General features: G+C 42.7%; 1 protein-coding gene across 3 annotated transcripts; it reads right to left on the bottom strand.

Moving 5' to 3' along the window:
- Positions 1–533: 533 nt before the first annotated feature.
- On the bottom strand, positions 534–17,898 carry LOC107304829 (disease resistance protein RPM1-like). 3 transcript variants are annotated; one of them, XM_040526966.1, is made up of 5 exons: positions 17,689–17,898; positions 17,502–17,601; positions 17,066–17,205; positions 1,003–3,878; positions 534–890 (listed from the first exon to the last, which is right to left on the bottom strand). In XM_040526966.1, exon 4 carries the CDS (start codon positions 3,822–3,824, stop codon positions 1,047–1,049), a length of 2,778 nt encoding a protein of 925 aa, XP_040382900.1. In that variant the 5' UTR covers positions 3,825–3,878; positions 17,066–17,205; positions 17,502–17,601; positions 17,689–17,898; the 3' UTR covers positions 534–890; positions 1,003–1,046. The 3 variants fall into 3 exon arrangements, 1 of the variants encoding a protein (XP_040382900.1); XR_005812354.1 differs by lacking the exons at positions 534–890; positions 1,003–3,878 and having other exon boundaries at positions 16,827–17,205; XR_001550879.1 differs by lacking the exons at positions 534–890; positions 1,003–3,878; positions 17,066–17,205 and adding an exon at positions 17,264–17,352.
- Between the last annotated feature and the right edge of the window lie 677 nt (positions 17,899–18,575).

The raw sequence follows: 18,575 nt of genomic DNA, 5'->3' as shown, positions 1-18,575 counted from the left end.
AGTACCTTGAGGTATTAAAAAATTATACTAAAATTTTTGGTATCTTTAGATACTTTTTAAGGATGATAAAAAAACTCTTATTATCTAGCCTCCGAGAGATCTACCTTATTCAAACAAAAAGGAAAAAGAAATCAGCCTATCAGAACTCAGAAGGTGAGTATATCTTGTCATTACCCGTTTTGTCCATCAAGTTTTTAAGCGACTTGAAGATCCAAAATTCCCAAAAATTTAATCCTTGATTATTAGTTACAAGAAAACAGTGTGGATATATTACGTTTTGTTCATCATTGGGGATATTTGAGCTGTAATTTTGAATATATTAAATCTGAAATAAATATGTAACTACAAAAGCAGATAATGTCAGGAAGCTACCATAAAAAAAATCAAGATATTACGAAGCTTTATATTAAATAGATAACAATTATAGAACCATATTTTTGCAAAGCAGTAGGGCAATTAAAAAAACAGAATTGATAGTAACAGAATTTTTTGTGGGAGATATAAGACAAATGAAACCTCAATCTTATGCTCCGGTAATTGTTTGATAAACATAGGACTCCCAGTCCCAAATAATATAAAACTCCTGAACAATATGGTACACCACAGCAGTGATCACACAAAAGCTTGCTAGTCAGTTAGTCAGTATTCCCTTACAACTAAAACAGGTCTGTAGACCATAGTCCACAGGTATCCTAGGAATGGAAACAAGCAGATAAAATGTTGACAGCACCAGTATGTTTCAAGGATCACTTGGCTTTCATTTATTCATGAAACGGAAACGAAAACGGGAGCAGCAGGGCTTGAGCATTTTCTGGTGCAAGTGCATCAATGATAACTTAACCCAAAAATCCATAAACAGATAAACGCTGTCCTTGTGAAAAAGCATTTTCCTGCCAATTAGACATTACGCAAAAGGCTCGCTAAGATGGCAATTAAGATGAGGCAGGAGTTTGTACTTGAATATATACCAGCAGTGTCTAACAGCCAGTTGAAAGCACTTACATGTATGTCTAGTGAGAGTGTCACTGTGTCAGAGCAGCAGATAGCTATCGATCAGCGGCGACCCCAGAGTCTCGGAGAGAATACTGCCACCGAAAGTTTGCAATTCTTGGAGAGGACTGCAACGAATTCAGGAAGTTTTGTGTGATCTCCAGAAAGCCTAGATACTGGAGGGTTTTGAGGAACTCGATGCCAGGTGGGACCTCGGCCAGTTTGGTGAGGTTGACCAGTGTTAGTCTCTGCAGTTTCTTCATGGCGCCTTCTTGCACCTCTAATTCCTCCAGGCCAGGCATGTCCCTTAACCAGAGTATGGTGAGGTTGGGAAACCACTCGGGAAGAAAGACCATCTTGTGTCCGGTGTATGCCTTGGTTAGTCGTAGGTCTGTCAGATTTGACAGCAGAGAGAGGGATTGCAGGGGGTCTTGTTCCAGTTGGGACCAGTACAGCCGTAGCTCATGCAGGTTTAGCCTAGCAGTATCCAGGAAGAGAGGGGACTCCTGCAATGTGCCTTGGGCTAGCCGACCTCGCAGAAATAGCCTCTCAAGTTTGGGAGGAGTCGGCTTCATCTCTTGCAGCTGCAGAGCCTCGTTTTCGTTGCCTGCCACAATGTACAGGTTGGACAGGAATCGCAGCTTAACGAGAGACGCGCACAGGCGTCCGCAGTAGGCCCCCCTCACATTCCACACCCTGATACTTCGCAGGTGTCTGAGCTCCCCAAGATGTGTGATGGACCCCTCTTGTGCTTCCAACCCTTGTAGCGTCTGCAGGCTTGTCAGGTTCCCGAGGCCCCTGTGGATGCGCACGCCGGTGCAGCAACGAAAATCTCTCCAGGTTGCATCCATCAGTTTCTCGGCAAACAAGTGCCTAAGCTTTCTTAGCTTGACAATCCCTCTCGGTAGACGCCGTATCTCTGATCCAGAGAGGTCCAGTGTCAGCAGATTGGACAGCTTCTCGACGGATTCTGGGAGAAGCTTCACCTTTGATCCTCGCAACCCCAAATGGCGCAGATTAAAGAGATCCCCAATAGCACCGGGGACAGTCTCAATGGGTAATCCACTTAGCTCAAGCACAGACATATACCTGGAGTTGTCCAACACCGAGGGTAGAATGGTGGAAGGTGGGGTGCTCTTGTCTAGGGCAATGATGGATCGGAGCCGGCATACACCTAAAACTGACCGACCAACATCCTCATGGAATTTGTGTATCACCAGACGGCGTTCGTCATTCTCCTCAAGAGATCTCCCATGGTTACCATCCTCATACGCAACACCAAAGCATTCTCTCCGGCACAAGTCGACTGCCAGATCACGCACAATATCATGCATTTTGAATGTTTTTATCCTACCAAATGAGTTCCTTTGGACTAGTTGCAGCATGTTCCTGTGAACCAATTCCTTTAGGTAGCCTTCTGCTACTTCTTCCATTGTGCTTTCACCCTTCTCCACAATGAACCCCTCTGCCACCCACAGCCGTACAAGTTTCTTCCTTTTAAGAGGATAGTCCTCAGGGAACAAGCTGCAATATAGGAAACAACTTTTTAAGTACGAAGGAAGGTATATGAAGCTCAGCAACAAGACATTCCTGACATGATCAAGCCTAGGATTGTTAATTATCTCCCAACTGAGCTGATCATTAATCCGTCTCCATTCTTCTATCGTTTTCTCACGCACAAACAAGAGGCTACCGACAGAGACAATAGCAAGAGGTAAGCCTTTGCACTTGCCAACTATTTCCTCTGATAGTTTCCCCAGCTGTGCAAGACATTCTTCATCTGTGTCACTGGGGAAGGCCTTTTTACGGAACAACTCCATTGCCTTATCATTAGGTAAAGCTTTTAGTGTTAGGACATGGCTCTGAGAAGCAAGGCTGGCGACATTGCTTTCTCGTGTTGTAATTACCAGCCTGCTGCCTTTATTGTTGCGAACAAATGCATTGGACAGTTCAACGAATACTTCTGGGGTCCAAACATCATCCAGCACAATCAAGTATTTCTTTTCCTGTAGAAAACTCTTCAGTTTTGCTTCAAGGGAGAAGACATCCATGGTGGCAATGTCAGTTGGAGCATCTTCTTTATCTTTAAACAACTCCTCAATTAAATTTCTCAAAACCCCTACTCGAGAGTATGTTTGAGAGATGGTAACCCAGGCACGGCATTCAAACTTTTCCTTCTCCCTCCTGTAGACGTTTGCAGCCAGGGCTGTTTTACCAAGTCCTCCCATCCCAAGCAGAGCTACCACAAGGCATTCAGTCACATCATCTTGCAACCACTGTGTTACCGCCGTCTTGTCATTGTCCACACCCACAAGATCTTCATCGCAGATGGAGCGTGAAGTGGCTGCCAAATGCTGGGATCTCTCGACAATGTAGCTTGAATTGTCAGTCGGAAGCAAAACCCATCGGTCCTTGGCCTGAAACAGGTGCACCAGATTGGCCTCTGCTTCCTTTACCGATGAAGCTATCCTGCTCAGCGAGACCATAACATTGGGTCGCTTGATTCCTTTCTTCAGATAGGTTCTGCATCCAGTGTCAAGCTTCTGGCCTACAAGATGCAAGTACTCATCCACAATGTCTTCAATCCCATGTACAAGAACTCGTACCTCCTCTACCCAAATTTCATATGTTTGGTTATTGCGGTTGCGTACATCCATTCGACAGAGAAACTCATGCATCAACCGTAGCTCCCTCCTGATGCGGCCCATGCTTCCTTGAAGCTCTGTCAGCTGTATAACATACTTTTTGAAATATGAAGTAGCCTGATTGATTGCTTCAGTACCCAACGCAACACCGATCTTCTTTACAGCAAAAAGAATCACGCTCTCAGCCATCGCTCTCTAGTAAACCTTGAGCAACAAATTGCTCAATCTAGTTTACAGAGAAACCTAAAAATTAATGTAGTGTGATAAGTAAGCGCATTCACCTAGAGATACAAGTAAAAAAAATATCATAAATAGAAAATACAATACACTACATGTAACTAGCGGATTTCCCCACACAAATTTGCGTAGAGCTAGATAAAAAAAAGTATAATTTGATATATAATTCAGATTGGTAATTTTACCATCATTGAGATTTCTTGATTTGGATTCTCTACGCAGTTTTTTATGGAGCTAGATACTATTGTAGTACTGTAAAACTTTAAGAAACAAATTTTCTAGTGTAAATCTTCGGTGCCTATAAATAATAGGTTCTCAAGTACTGTCAAATTTATCCATTAGGATTCTCCAAGCAGTTTTATGTGGAGCTAGATAAAATGTTGAATTAGATTATAGTCCTTATATTCTATTTCTTAAAATGCAATTATAGTTTCTACATAAAACTGAAAATATATTTGGATTTCGTATATATCTCTCACCTTATTTTCTATTTTCATGTATACTGTTGTAATTTATATACAATATATTTTAAAGAGTAAAACACATGATCCATTCTTAAACTTGGAGAAATATATTTTCTAGGTTTATAAACTTGTCCAATGCACACCTAGACGTTTAATATTGGTTCAATATATTAATCGAGGTCCAAAATGTGAATAATGTATGCTCGGGTATAGCGACCGAGAGGCACCACCAAGCCCACCATCTTACCCTCATTGCTCCATGTGCCACACCTCCTGCCCTAACTGGTCAGCCACACGATCCCAATCTCTCCTTAGGTTTGCATCGCCCTCTCCATCTAAAAGATGGGCAGCAGAGACTAACGAATGTAGAGGAAAGAGGAAAGTAGTACGAATGAAGAGAGGTTGATTACTAAGAGGTTCATGTTTGACATGTGTGTGTCATACACAGAGCAATAGAGGTGAGGTCATTCAGACAAGGGTTGGAGAAACTGAGAAAGTCTATTATTTTAGGCTTGTTTGTGCTATCAAAATTTCGGGTGCAAAGGTTGCGCCAATTTGTGTGAGCTAACCACGTTTGTTTCATGAAAGCATTGATCCGACATAGCCATCCTACCATGCCCTATCTTCTTTGTTCCCTTGTAACCCCATCTCCCACTTTTTCGTTTCTAGGTAGGATCAAGTGCAAGCAATAGGTGAGCAGGACAACCTCCCTTTAGCAAGATCCATCCATGCTGCATCCAACGAGCTCGTTCAGGCAGATGTTCCCCCACCCCCTTCCGCACCACTAGTCGTCTACCTCGCTAAACCTAACTAGACACTAAGCTTCTCCCTGCCGCTAACCCCGCCCTTGTTCATGACTCACTGGCGGTCTACTACCTCCTTGGTCATCCCTCTAAGCCCAGAATCCCGTTCCCTCCTCTCCCAGCACTCTCGTCCTTTGCAATGATATCCTCAGAACTCTAATCTATAACAACGGTGTCGTTGTAATGACACTATAGGAACTTGTTCATGGCCATTCAGGAATTAGGGTTCCTAAAGATAAAGAGGGAGTGATCAGTTTGTTTTGATGTCAGAATGTGCCAACAAGAGAGATGTAAGGGTATTGGTAAAACAATGGTTGAGTATTCACTTCAGATTAAATTTATTATAGTTTACTCTAAAATGTGGTTTTGCCAGAGGACACCACATAAACATGGTTTGGCCCTATGGACATCATAGATATGTGATGTTTTGTTGTTTGGCAGGATACATATGAATCTATGATTTGTAACTATTTTTTGATGAAAATATCAAAATCACCAGAATGGCTTGGCCCATTCATCTTTTTTGGCAAGACTCTCTCAGTCCTTGTGCTCTACCATGTCAACCCTAACAATTTTTTCATTAAATAAACCTTTTAAGCATTTAATTTTCAAACTAAACCGCTCGAAAAACAATTTCCATAAATGAATCATTTCACCACGCCAGCTAAGACGGTGTGGCCAATTAAAGTTGCCATGCCATGTTAATTGGTGTGGCAAGCCATTCCCTGTGGCAGTCATTGGCGCCGGACTCATCCACTTTGTTGCTGACATGCCAGAGGTGGCTGCATGGGCTTGCCATGCTAAGTTTAGTGGCGTGATGGTGCCACGCCAGCTCACTTGGTAGGGGCAAAGTATGGTCGGCCACAACCTCCTTTCTTCTTCCTCTTTTCTTCTCCCAAGTGTTAGTTCTCTCTCTTGCCCATGAGAAAGAACGCTTCTCCACACCCCTAATCCATCAAAAACCTTCAAAATCTAGGGTTCTTATCCCAATTTGAAGCACATTTGAGGGGGAGCTAATCCCCAAGGCATATCTCTGGTTTTGATGGATCTCTCTATGTTTTTTAAATGTGATATGAATATTTAGAGTTGAATATATTGTTGTTTACTTATTTGATAATGTGATGAATATGAATGGATTGGAGTAGATCTGGGTGTTTCAAGTGTTAGTACTTGTATATGCTATGGTTTATCACATGGGGAAAATGGTATTTGGGTTGAATATGGTTTAGTACTCGTATTTTGGATTGGAGAGTATGAACACTCTATTTTTAGGTTTTGATGGCTAGGTTGAGTAGATTTTGATGTTAGTGCAGTGTTAAGTTGAATGCAGAAGTAGTTGTGTTGCAGTGTTGCATTGTTATAAAAATAGTATTAATTTGCATGTCACTATTTTGATTGTAGATGGAGCGTGTTGTTCGTGCATATTCCGGTGGAACCGTTAGTTCAGATGGAAAGTTTGATGCGATAAATGTAAATGTCTTAGTGTTCGCGACTGGTCCTAGATGGGCAGAATTGTGTGATCCCCTATGTTCTAGAATTGGAGAAATCAGTCCTACGGTCATGTTGAGAATGGAAGGGCGGTATGATGCAGGGATTGGATCAAGGGAATATTTTGTGATGATGCCACTATCTTGTGAAATGGAGTGGTCAACGTACGTGGCATGTATGTCAAGTTCTCAATTTCGTGCTTTGGATGTGATGGTTTCAACCTGTGGTGGTCATTGAAGTATGGATGACCCATTGACAGTAGTTTTTGGTTATTTTGCTGGCATAGTTCATGAACCGATGGTCGTGATAGAGGAAACCATAACAAAGGTGAAACCATTAGTGGAGAATTTGACACAGGAACCCACATTATAGGAGACCACACCACATCATCCCCTATCAGTCGAGACTTTGACAATGGAGCCCCTTATAGCCGAGATTCGGACACAACAGCCCCATTAGCAGGTGTAGTTGGACATGAAAATGATGACGCATCAATGGATGTTACACCTTGTGGGGAGCCAATTGTTAATGCCATTATAAATTATATGCAAAACAATGGGCAAGGAAATGATTAACCGATAGATATGAACGGTACAGTTGTAGTTGTTAACCATGACTTTGACCATGTGTCTTTCCGGGTCGAAGGAGGAGAGGGAGATATTGATGATTGTACGTCACTGTCTTTGTCGGACGTTGAAGACCCAACTCCATTTTATTGTAAGGAAGAGTTGAAAAAAGTAAGTAAGGGTAAAGTGATTATGCCGAAAGTTCTTTTATGTGAAGACATCTGTAAGACTGTTCATGTAATTTGTGAGAGCGGTATTGGGAGTCGAGTGTGTGTTACTCGTGCTGGGGAGGCTATTATTGAGAAGGGTATAACGTTTCAGTCAATAGTGTTCTTGAAACTTTTCTTCTAGGACTACTTAGTTGGTCATCATAGACCATACACGGTGACATCCTCCGATGTGAACAAGAGATATACTATACACTGTCAGAGAGAATGCAATGAAAGGTGTGGGCTAGAAAGACTTGGGAGGCAACCTGGAATATCACCAACATAGATCAACCTCACACATCTGGCACATCTGAGCCATCAGGTCAACACTTGTAAGCCACAATGACATACCTTGCTAGGCGCATTGCTGGTATTGTCCAGGCTGATTCCAACACATCTTTCCGGGCACTAAATGAAGTCATATTTTCACTGACTCAATATCGAGTGAAGTACGAAAAGGCGCAGAGGGCAAAGTAGAAGGCGTTGGAGTTAATATGGGGTGATTGGAAGGAAGCATATGGTAGGGTTCTGAGAATATTGAATGCAATTTCTCATTTCAATCCGGGCACCAAATATTTCATACACCATGGTAACCACGAGGAGATGGATGGGGGTGTTATGGGACACGTACTTCCTAGGGTGTTTTGGATATTTCCAGCTTGCATCAAGGCTTTCAAGTACTGCATGCTTATAATGGCTATAGATGGTACTTTCCAACTGGAAAATACAAGGATACCTTGCTCACTGCTATAGCCATGGATGGAAACGATCAACTTCTTCCTATTGCATTTGCTCTGGCGGAGGGAGAGAACAATGATAATTGGTCTTGGTTTATGAGCATACTACGGCTAGAGGTACTTGGTATGTCACGTGAAGTTTTCATTTGTCCTAGATAGACGTGGAGGAATAATCAATGCGGTCAACGAGAATCTAGATGGCTATCCAGACATCATCCATCGGTGGTTTGTGCATCACTTCACTACCAATCTTTGAAAGAAACATAAATACAAGTATGTAATTGGTAAGTTCAAGGGGTTATGCTACCTTCTTGAGAAGAAAGATTTCAAGAAGTTGAAGGCTTTGTGGAATGTGCTCAAAAAGCCACGAAGGGCTTGGTTGAAGATCCAAAAGCCACAAAGGACAAAATGGGCGCAAGCGTATGATGAGGGCAGTGCAAGGTATGAGATGATGACCACCAATGTTGCTGAGGTGATGAACAATGTCTTGGGTGTGACTCGAGCAATGCCTATGTCGGCTATATTGGAGTTCACGTTTAAGAAATGCAACAAACATTTTGTCGATAGATATCTGCACACACAAAAGGAGATTAACACGGGGCACAAGTGGGCGGGTAGCTAACATTAAAAGCAGCGTCCTTGAACGAGATTGCCGATCTTTACAATCCAAACCAATTGATATACTTCGTGCGGTCAGCCACATGGACTACATGTGGTGCAGAGAGGTACGGTGGCCAAAATTTCAAAGTGAACCTGTCAATGCTGGAGTACACTTGTAGAATGATCGAGTTATTACATGGCCCTTATTCACATGTAATCACAGCATGTCTTGAAAGTGGCGTTGATTACAAATCACCATAGTTCTTGACTTGCTTTTACATGGGAGAAGGTTACGCTAGCATGGACGTCAAGGTTTCAGCCTTAGTTAGATCCATCACAATGGCCACCTTACACTGGGAAGGAATACATGCCTTCAAGCACATCGAAGCGTATTGCAAAGGGCGGGAGAAGATGAAAGTGTCTTAGAGGCGACAAGGATGTATCTAATGGTAGGGCTGGTAGCGTTGATAAATACACTGATGTAGACTTCGACGATAACAAAGTAAAACTTTGTTGTTCGAAATGCCATGAGGAGGGGCACAACAAAACATACATAAACCAAAAGAATCAAAAACTAGAAGTCTCAAGAATGAGAGATAGTCTGTAGAGGTGATTGTTCAAAAATATTATTTAGTTTAACATTGTTAGTAAATTATTGCACTCATTGCATGGGTCATTTCTATGTTATACTATTATAGAGAACATGTTATGATATTTTTCATTGTGGCACTAACATTGTGATTGTTAATCATTATGCAGGATGACATATCTACAGTACTTGCTCCTGAAGATGCACTATGACGGCACACACCGAGCCTATGCGCTATAGGAGAAAAGTCGGATTAGCTTTCAAGTGATATGAACCGAATTTATTCTTTGTGTGAACTACAATATTGTTAATGAACTAACTTTGTTGTATATTACTTGCAGCATCAAAAGCCCCTGAGATCTCGTGCATATCCCACTAGCGTGAGATGAGCGATATGCTCATTTTGTTTTGCTTGATGGGTTCCTTGCCCTCGCTCGTATTATCAACCACAGGCATCCACAGATGGATCATAGTGCCCTAACAGCGATGGATGACTGTTGGAGACCTAAGACTCACATGTTCCACCTTGTGTGTGGTGAGGTCACCATCACTTTGCAGGATGTTGTGATGATCCTCAGACTGCTGATGGAGGGGGAGCCAGTCACATAAGACATACGCGTAGGTGGGGGGCGGGACATGGTAAATGGTCTTTTTGGTGTCTAGCCCCCTAAGCTAGGCGGCACGGACATACGTCCTTTAGGCGTGCCTATTAGGTGGATGCAGAACAGTACTTTCTCACTGTGCCCTCCGATTGTCGTGATTGAGTTTGTTGAGAGGTACGCACGAGCTTGGCTGTGGGTGGTGATCGGTGCTGTCCTATTCCCCAATGCAAGTGGAGATGCCGTTTCTTGGATGTTTCTGTCGCTACTCGCCCAACGGGACACAATTGGGACTTATAGTTTGGGGTCTGCAACACTAGCGTGATTGTATCGATAGCTCTGCGAGGCAATGCAACACATAGATATCAACACATTGAACAACCTGCATGCCAACATATGCCACTTCATCATGAGGAATATGCTCCTTTTGTCCAGCGTGCTGGGTTCCTTCCCCTCACACGTATTGTCAACCACATGCTGCCACACATTGTCACGCCCGGAGTTTTGTCCTAAGCCTAAAATCGTAAAAAGAAATCCGTAAATAACAATTGGCTTAACTAACTCAGGAAGAATCCCCCTAAAAGAACTTAATTCAATTAAATCGAGGCTCGCAAATCGACTAACTGGATTTAAATTCAAATTGCAGAAGTATAAAATTTGACCAAACAAATTAATTTAAAACTCGGTAAAAGTGGGGTTTTCCTTTTTCCCTCCTTTTTCCTTTCTTTTTCCTTTCCTTCTCAAATTGGGCTGAAGTCCAATTTTCCTCCCTTTCTTTTCTTTTTCCTTTTTTTTTCCTCTCCTCCTTCCCGGGCCGGCCCAGCCGAGCCGGCCCATTTCCCCTCGGCCGGCCCAGCCGACCGGCTCCGGCTTCCCCCTCTCCGCGCGCACCCCGCCTGGGCCGCTGCTCCGGCCCAGCTCGCCGCGCCGCAATCGCCCGCGAGTCCGCGCCGCCTCCCTCCTCCCTCACGCCACTGACAAGTGGGGCCCACCTGTCAGTGACCGAAACCCCGCCTCCGTGCCAGCCCGCACCGCGCCGCGCCGCGCCGCGTCAAGTCCGAGTCCGCGCTGCCGCCGCAACGGCCGCCGCCGAGACCGTGTCGTGCCCGACTCGGTCTCCAACCTCCGCCCGCCCTAGCCGGCGCTGCCACCCTATAAATTCTGAGCCGCCGCGCGCCGTCGCCCACTTTCCGCCTCCGCCCGAGTCGCCGCCGCGCTGTCGTCGTTCGTCGCCGCCAGTTGATCTCGCCGCCAGCCACCGGTCGTCGCCGTCCAGCTGCGTCACCGCCTCGCGCCGCCGACGCCGACTGGTTGCCGCCCCGTCGTCGCCGGTGGACATCCCCAGCGCCCCGCATTCCCTCTCCGCCCGGTCGCCGCAGCGCCTCGTCGCCTCCTCGCCGTCACCAACCGATCTCCGCCGCCACCGTCGACCTTCGCTCCTACCCGCGTCACCACCTCCGCCTCGATCTCGCCGACTCGTCCGCACGGTCACCACTGCCGGTGAGAGTCCCCTTCCTCCTCCCCTCTCTCTCCCTTCCCGGCTGATCGCCGCCGAGCCGCACGTCGTCGCCGGACGCGTGCGGAGCACGTCCCCGCTGTGGCCTGCTGCGGTCGTCGTCGCCTTCGCGAGGCCGTCGTCTAGCCGCCGTCACCTGCGCTCGTGCGTGCCCGTGCCCGCCGCTCGCTCGCCGTCGCCGTGCTAGTCCGCTGTCGTCGCCTTGCTCGGTTGCGCCGCGTGCGCCGCCGTCTCGGTTGTTCGCCGTCGCCGGTCGCCGTCGTCGCCGTCGCGCCGTCGTCGCCGTGCCGTGCGCCGTCGCCGGGCGTCGCCGCTCTCGCCGCCGCTAGCTCCCGCCACCGGCCGCGCTCGTCCCCTCTCTGCTCCCCTCTCGCTGACGAGCGGGACCCACCCGTCAGTCACCCCGCGCCTCTCTCCTCTCTCTCCTCCTGTGGGACCCAGCTGTCAGTCTCTCCTCCCCCTCTCCCTCACCGACAGGTGGTCCCCACCTGTCAGCCGTCAGCCTCCTCTCTCCTCGCTGACGTCAGCAGCCCATTAATTGCGCAATAATTGATTTAGGATTTTTCTGTTTAGCTTAGAAACCCAGAAAACTTCTAAAATTCATAAGTAATTCGTCTAGTCTCCGTTTAGGTCCATTCAAATTTCATTAAATTCATAAAATTGTCAAGAATCCATTAAAAATAGTTTCTTTTGCTGTTTCAGTAGAGTTTGTGCCTGTTTATTTATTTTTGTGCTTTGTCGCTTAGATTCGGACCCCGCCGAAGAGCCGGTTTACTTCGAGATCGTCGCCGAAGTTCCCCAGGGACCAGAGCAAGGCAAGTGACACTCATCCTTGATCATATTGAACCCATTATTGCAAATTCCCCGCTTTGTTTATTCAAATATGCATTGTTTTAATTAAAGTATTTATTGTATGTTATTTTCCGGGTAAACCTTATTATTATGCCGTTGTTTATCCAACTTTATTCGTTGTTGGACCAGGGGTAACTTGATTAGAGTTAGGCTTAGGTTAATGCTTAGCCGTGCTTAGAACAAATAGCTCATGGGATCACATTTAATCATGCTTAGTTCTGAGTAGCTGAGATATTAATTAATCACCCGGTTCGGGTTACTGTCAACTAAAATATTGATAATGGTGGACTGTGGGTGCATGGTTTTGAGAGTCGCACCCATGGTAATTAAGAACCGGTTCACGGGAAACCCTGGAAGTAATTAAGTGCTAACCACATGCCAAAATGGGTAAGGTGGGATCTGAAGCATGACTTCGAACTATTTGACGTACCGTGGCAAGGGTACTCGTGATGGAGTATGGACGGGCAATCGTGGTGTAACGAAAGCCTCTGCTGCTTCTGGATCTGCCAAGCCACAAGAGGGGACTGCCCGACTTGGTGTAAAGGAGGGGGTGAAACCTGAAGTGTGGTATGATTAAATGGGGAGGGTTGTGTAATGGGTCCTATCACGGTCTCCTTTCCGGTATACCATGGTGGTATGTCGGCGCACGTTCAAGTGTAGTGGAGTCGTGTCTTGTGGGTTCAGTAGTACACCTCTGATCAGAGTATAAACTATTCAAATAGTCGTGCCCACGGTTACGGGCGAGCTCCCAGCCTCACTGTGATTAGCGAACCCTTAATAACTTGAGTAATTGGTTTGTCACTCGGGACTACTGCAACGTGGTGTAACGTTGAGTAGTGGTTGGGCCTGTTGCAACGTGGTGTAACGTTGGACAGTGTTGTGGTATTTTTACAACTGCTTTTTACTTGTGCTTTACTGTATTCAATTACCTGTTATTCTTTTTAATCTCTGTTATTTGTTTAACTGCTGCTTTATTGCAACTAACCCTAGCCTGTCCTTGTTAATTCCCTATGCATCATTTATTTTCCCCCTTGTCCGTGTTACTTGTTGAGTACGGTGGTTTGTACTCAGCCTTGCTTAACTTTCCCACCCCAGAGCTAGAAGTCGAGTCCGATGGAGGTGCCTCTCAGGAGTGAGCTGTTCCGCCGTCGAAGCTTTGCCTGTGGACTGGAGCCGTACCCGCTGGAGCTAGTCTAACTTTTTCTTTCCGCTGCATTTCCGTTAGAATAAGTGTAATTTTCAGTTGTTTCTAAGAACGATGGTTATGTAATCAACATTGTTTTTTTTTACCCTGGCTGGTCCTATACAGGAATTTAATACACAATTAAGTTTAGAAATTCGTGTGAGGAATTTCTGGACGTGACACAGATGGATCACAGCACCCTGATAGCGATGGTTGACCGTTGGAGGTCTGAGACTTGCATATTCCACCTTGTGTGTGGTGAGGTCACCATCACTCTGGAGGATAACATGATGATTCTCGGACTGCTGGTGGAGCGTGAGCCAGTCAAGAGGGGACATACGCGTCGGTGGGTGGCAGGACATGGTTGAGGGTCTTGTTGGTGTCTGGCCCCCTGAGCCAGAGAGCAAGGATACACGTCCTTCGGGCATGCCTACCAGGTGGATGCGGAATACTTTCTCAGTGTGCCTAACAATTGAGGTTGTCTAGAGGTACGCACGAGCTTGGTTGTGGGTGATGATCGCCGCTGTCATTTTCCCTGATGCAAGCGGAGATGTCGTTTCTTGGATGTTTCTACCACTACTCGCCCAACGGGGACACGATTGGGACTTACATTTGGGGTATGCAACACTAGCGTTGTTTTATTGACGGCTCTATGAAGCAGTGCAACACATGGATATCAACACATTGAATAACCTACGTGCCAACGTATGCCACTTCATCATGCGCGAGATATGATATGCTTTTAGTTTGTTCTAAGACAAAGGCACTAAGTTGGCAATTGAAGATCAACTCAAGACTCTAAGAAAGTGGGATAAAGTATTAATATAGGAAACTCTACATTATTCTACATGATGACTTTGACCATTTGTAACTATATTTTTTCCAAACATGTGAATTTGTGTATATATATAATATTCATTGTTACTTTTTAAATATAATGCCTTCAATTTACTTATGTGCGTTAAGTCCTCTTTGTTATGTACCCTAACTACTAATAATCACAAAGTATTACAATTATAAGAAGAATTGAAAATATTAGCCTTTGTTGGTGGCCTAAATGGGACTACTCATACATGTGGGCTTGTGTATCCGCATGTTGAGAACATTATCGCAGGTGGGTGTGTTAAAAGGCACATACGCAAAAATCAAGCATCACATGCCTGTATGTTAGGTGGTATGTCTATACAAATAGCTTTAATTATTATAGGTGGTTAGTCGCCCGACTTGAAATAAGCTCATATTTATTATCGTTTTCGTGCCATGCGTAGACCCATTTTGGCCACGTGCATAGGGCTAATCTATTGTAGTGATAAGAAACCAAAAGGTCCATAATAAAGCAAATTATATAATGGCTCGATGACTCTAAGTAGGAAATGCTTTACCAGAATTTGTTTTCTGAAGTTGCATGCACAACTACTCTGTAAAAGAATCAGTCTTACGGGTAAATGCTCAATATCCAATAATCCAATTGGGCATGCAAATTTGACCATGATCAATTGCTTCATGGACTGTCTAACATCTCTTGATTACTATATATTTATCCCCCTTGCTAATTTGTGTATATAACTACTTAACTGCTCTACTAAATGGTTGAATTGAACTGGGAATAGAATCTTTTGCTGTGCAAGGAACGGATTCTAACGTACACAAACAAAATAAACAAGTGTCCCTGCATATCACCGCTAGTTCTCGACTTAAATCAATAGTGATAAATTATCATTCTCTGTTCGTGCTGAACTGGTAGTGATTGCCAGCGCTTAATACTTAGTAGTAAATAGTTTTATAATAGAGTCAAGTACTACCTATAAATTTATCTAAATAGATTAGCTATAAATTGGCTATATCATAGAGCATATGTAGAGCTAACTCTTGCCTAAGAATCAACACTCCGTATTTTTCTATTTTTATCTCTTCCTCATGTATGCTTGTAGATAGCTTAGGGTTATAAAGGCGATTAATAGCTGACTTTGTTGGTCGTCATGCAAGCAAATATAACGATGTGGAGAAAAAAAGAAGAATAACGAGAAAATACTTTACTATGCATGATAATGGTTTGGAGTTGACTCTTAGCACTTGTTTAACAAAATTTTATTACATGAGATGTATAAAAAGAGCTGTTGGATCTATGTCAAGAAGTCAAGAGATCAAATATCAAGCATATCTGCCCCTTTAGCGTCCCAAAGGACAGCAGATGAGATAAAACAAAAAAAATACTCCTTTAGATCTAGAGAGAGGTGTTTAAAATATGTTCCACAATAAACTATTTTTACTAGGATCATAAGTAATCCATATATATTTAATTAGAACCTTGGAAATACAACCGAAAGTGTTAGGGCAGCACAGCTATTTCTTCTCACCAACAATTTGTCTAAATATTGATAAAATTATTTTTTGTTTGCGTGGGACGAAGGAAGCATATGCTGGGTTATGCACTACAGGTTTCTGCATCTTCAAAAACCATCCCTTAGCTTCAAAAACATTATTCCGTTCATTTTTTTACGTGTCACTATTAACTTTTGCATCTATATTTAATCATTGGTCTCACTTAATTATATTTTGCAAATATTTAAAATTATAAGTCACACTTACATTTATTGATAAAATAAATCACAATAAAATAATTAATAGTCACTTAAATATTTTAATAAAAAAATTCTATCTTATCTACTTAGTATCACAGATCTCTCGTCGCGCGTTCAACTTTTTTTTTTCACAATTATGTCCACAATATAATTTTTCCCATCCATTCTTCCACCTCATATAATTTCCACATAAATTACCACCAATAACTCTCCCACCTCCCACAGACCGCTCATACAAGAAGTACTCCTTTGTTTTTTTTATTTTATACAGTTGATTTATGTATCTCCGTTTAATCATTTATTTTATTTAATTTTTTATACAAATATGCAAAATTATAAATCATGTTTAAATTAACTTTGATGATAAAATAAATCATAGTAAAATGATTAAAAAATTCTGTAATTTTTTAATTAGACAATTGGTTAAACTTAGATCTAGAAGTCAACTATGTCAAGAAAAAAATCAGAGGAATTATTTGTATTTTCGCTTACATTGTAGTTCTTAATCTCTTAAAAAACCTAGAGTGCTTAAAAAAACCAAATACATCCATTTCCCCTTTTATCCCGATTTCATTGCTGCATCTCCCCATAGTGCGCAAGCGAACGAGACTGCAGATGGAAGATTGTGCATGAAGAGATAGAGAGACAGGAGTAATATTTTTTTGTAGTATCCTATTGAGAGGATACTTTGGTCGTCACAGAGAACGTTAAAGATCGATCGTTCTTGGTGTCATTAATTAGTAAGAATTAACGAATTAGTGGTATTTCGATAACTCCGGAAAAAAAATAGTGGCGCATGAGAAATTATGGGAAGAACGGCGCTAGATCGGTAAATAGTACAGACCCTAAAATAAATAATTCTTTTTGTACATTTTAACCGGTATTTGCATAGGTCGAAACATGAAATTCCTGCAAACTATTGTGTAAGATTTTAATAACACTTTGTAAAATATGTTATGCCATCATCCTTAACAGTACCAAAGTTCAAGTTGAAATACCACTTACGTAAGGATGGCAAACAAAGATGCTACTCCAGCATGTCTCTTGGCTATGTCTGGATATTTCTACATGAGGGCTTCTTTCGAGCACACGAATTTTAGAGGAAATAGTTTAATCCTCCAAAATTCCTCCAAACCGAAAAAGCCCTAAATATAAACAATTAAATGTTATAAAGTTTATATAGTTAAATGGAGACAGTAGTACCTTGTTTTAAGATGGTGGAGGGGGTAAATAATTTGAGGGAGTAAAATGTTTTTTTCATCGAAACATTGCAAGGAAATGCACTGAATGTCCTGCCCAATTGAAATCGTAGATATTTTGCAAATGAAAAGCATAATTAATATTAGTGGCCGGCAGCGAAAAAGATACAAATCACAATAAAAGGCACATAGATCGGAACGACAGAAGAGACCGACTATAAGATCTAAGAAACGTAATGTACCTGTGTGACCGATAACTCGCTTGCAGCTGCTGTTCTTGTGTTTGCAGAGAGATCCTACAGTTCTGATCTTATATGAAATAATATTCCTGCAGGCTTAGATCTGTTGATAATTAGATTTCAGGAAGCGCGATAATACAGGAATTTGAGCAGTACTAAATTTGCTAAAGAAATATCCGTGTGCATGTACCTGTTATTAATATGACGAGCGCGATCAGATCTTGGAGTCTCGCGATGTTCTTCCGTTTCTGAGATATCCATGCACTACTGCATGCCTCTTGTTATATACTTCTGGTGTTCTATCCATATTGGCCGTCTTGGATAAGGCAAATTGACAATACAATGCTTAATTAGTTTAGTCGCTGTGCTGATCTGTAAGGTAATATACTTATATCAAGGATCATGGCTAGCTGGCTGGATCATTGTTCGTGGATAACAACGCGTTCGAGTTTTATTTTCTGCCTTATTGAAAGAGAAGACTTGAAGACAATGAAGTCATATATATATATATAATATATATATATAATGGTAAATTAATACCATCTTTGCGTCAGTAGAGGCAGAGGGTGACTAGAAGGACGATCTGTTTATATTAAGGTAAGCACGGAGTGTATAGTAGTGAGATTTGCAGCTGATCCTGTTGCCCACGAAGTTTTCAGTACTCACTTTCACAGTACAAAACTTTCTAGACCTACGTACATTTATATGATACTAATGCATCCTAACAGATATACAAATCATATACACTGATCAATAGATAAATCTAAACCTCACTAGAAAATCTTATGGTATAAAAGAACGAGAGTACAAATTTATTCTCCCTCTAATGCCATAAAGGCTGCTATTATACCGTGCCCGCGTTCGACGGTAAATTAACTAATCTCCCTTATTTTTCGTGTGCACGTTTCCCACACTACTGTATATATTTTGTAAAAAATTTATATAGAAAGATTATTTTAAAAAATCATATTAATCTATTTTATATTTTTAATAACTAATAATTAATTAATCATGTCCTTATCTATTACTATGTTTTCTATGCTGGGTAACTTACCTCCCCTCAAAGAATGCGGCCTG

This window comes from Oryza brachyantha, chromosome 8 (assembly GCF_000231095.2).
Source record: "Oryza brachyantha chromosome 8, ObraRS2, whole genome shotgun sequence".
NCBI lineage: Eukaryota > Viridiplantae > Streptophyta > Magnoliopsida > Poales > Poaceae > Oryza > Oryza brachyantha.
This window is presented reverse-complemented; position numbering and strand designations above follow the sequence as displayed.

What these genes read in the sequence shown, in the direction of transcription:
- LOC107304829 (XM_040526966.1), bottom strand. Translation starts at nt 3,824, where the DNA reads ATGGCTGAGAGCGTGATTCTTTTTGCTGTAAAGAAGATCGGTGTTGCG.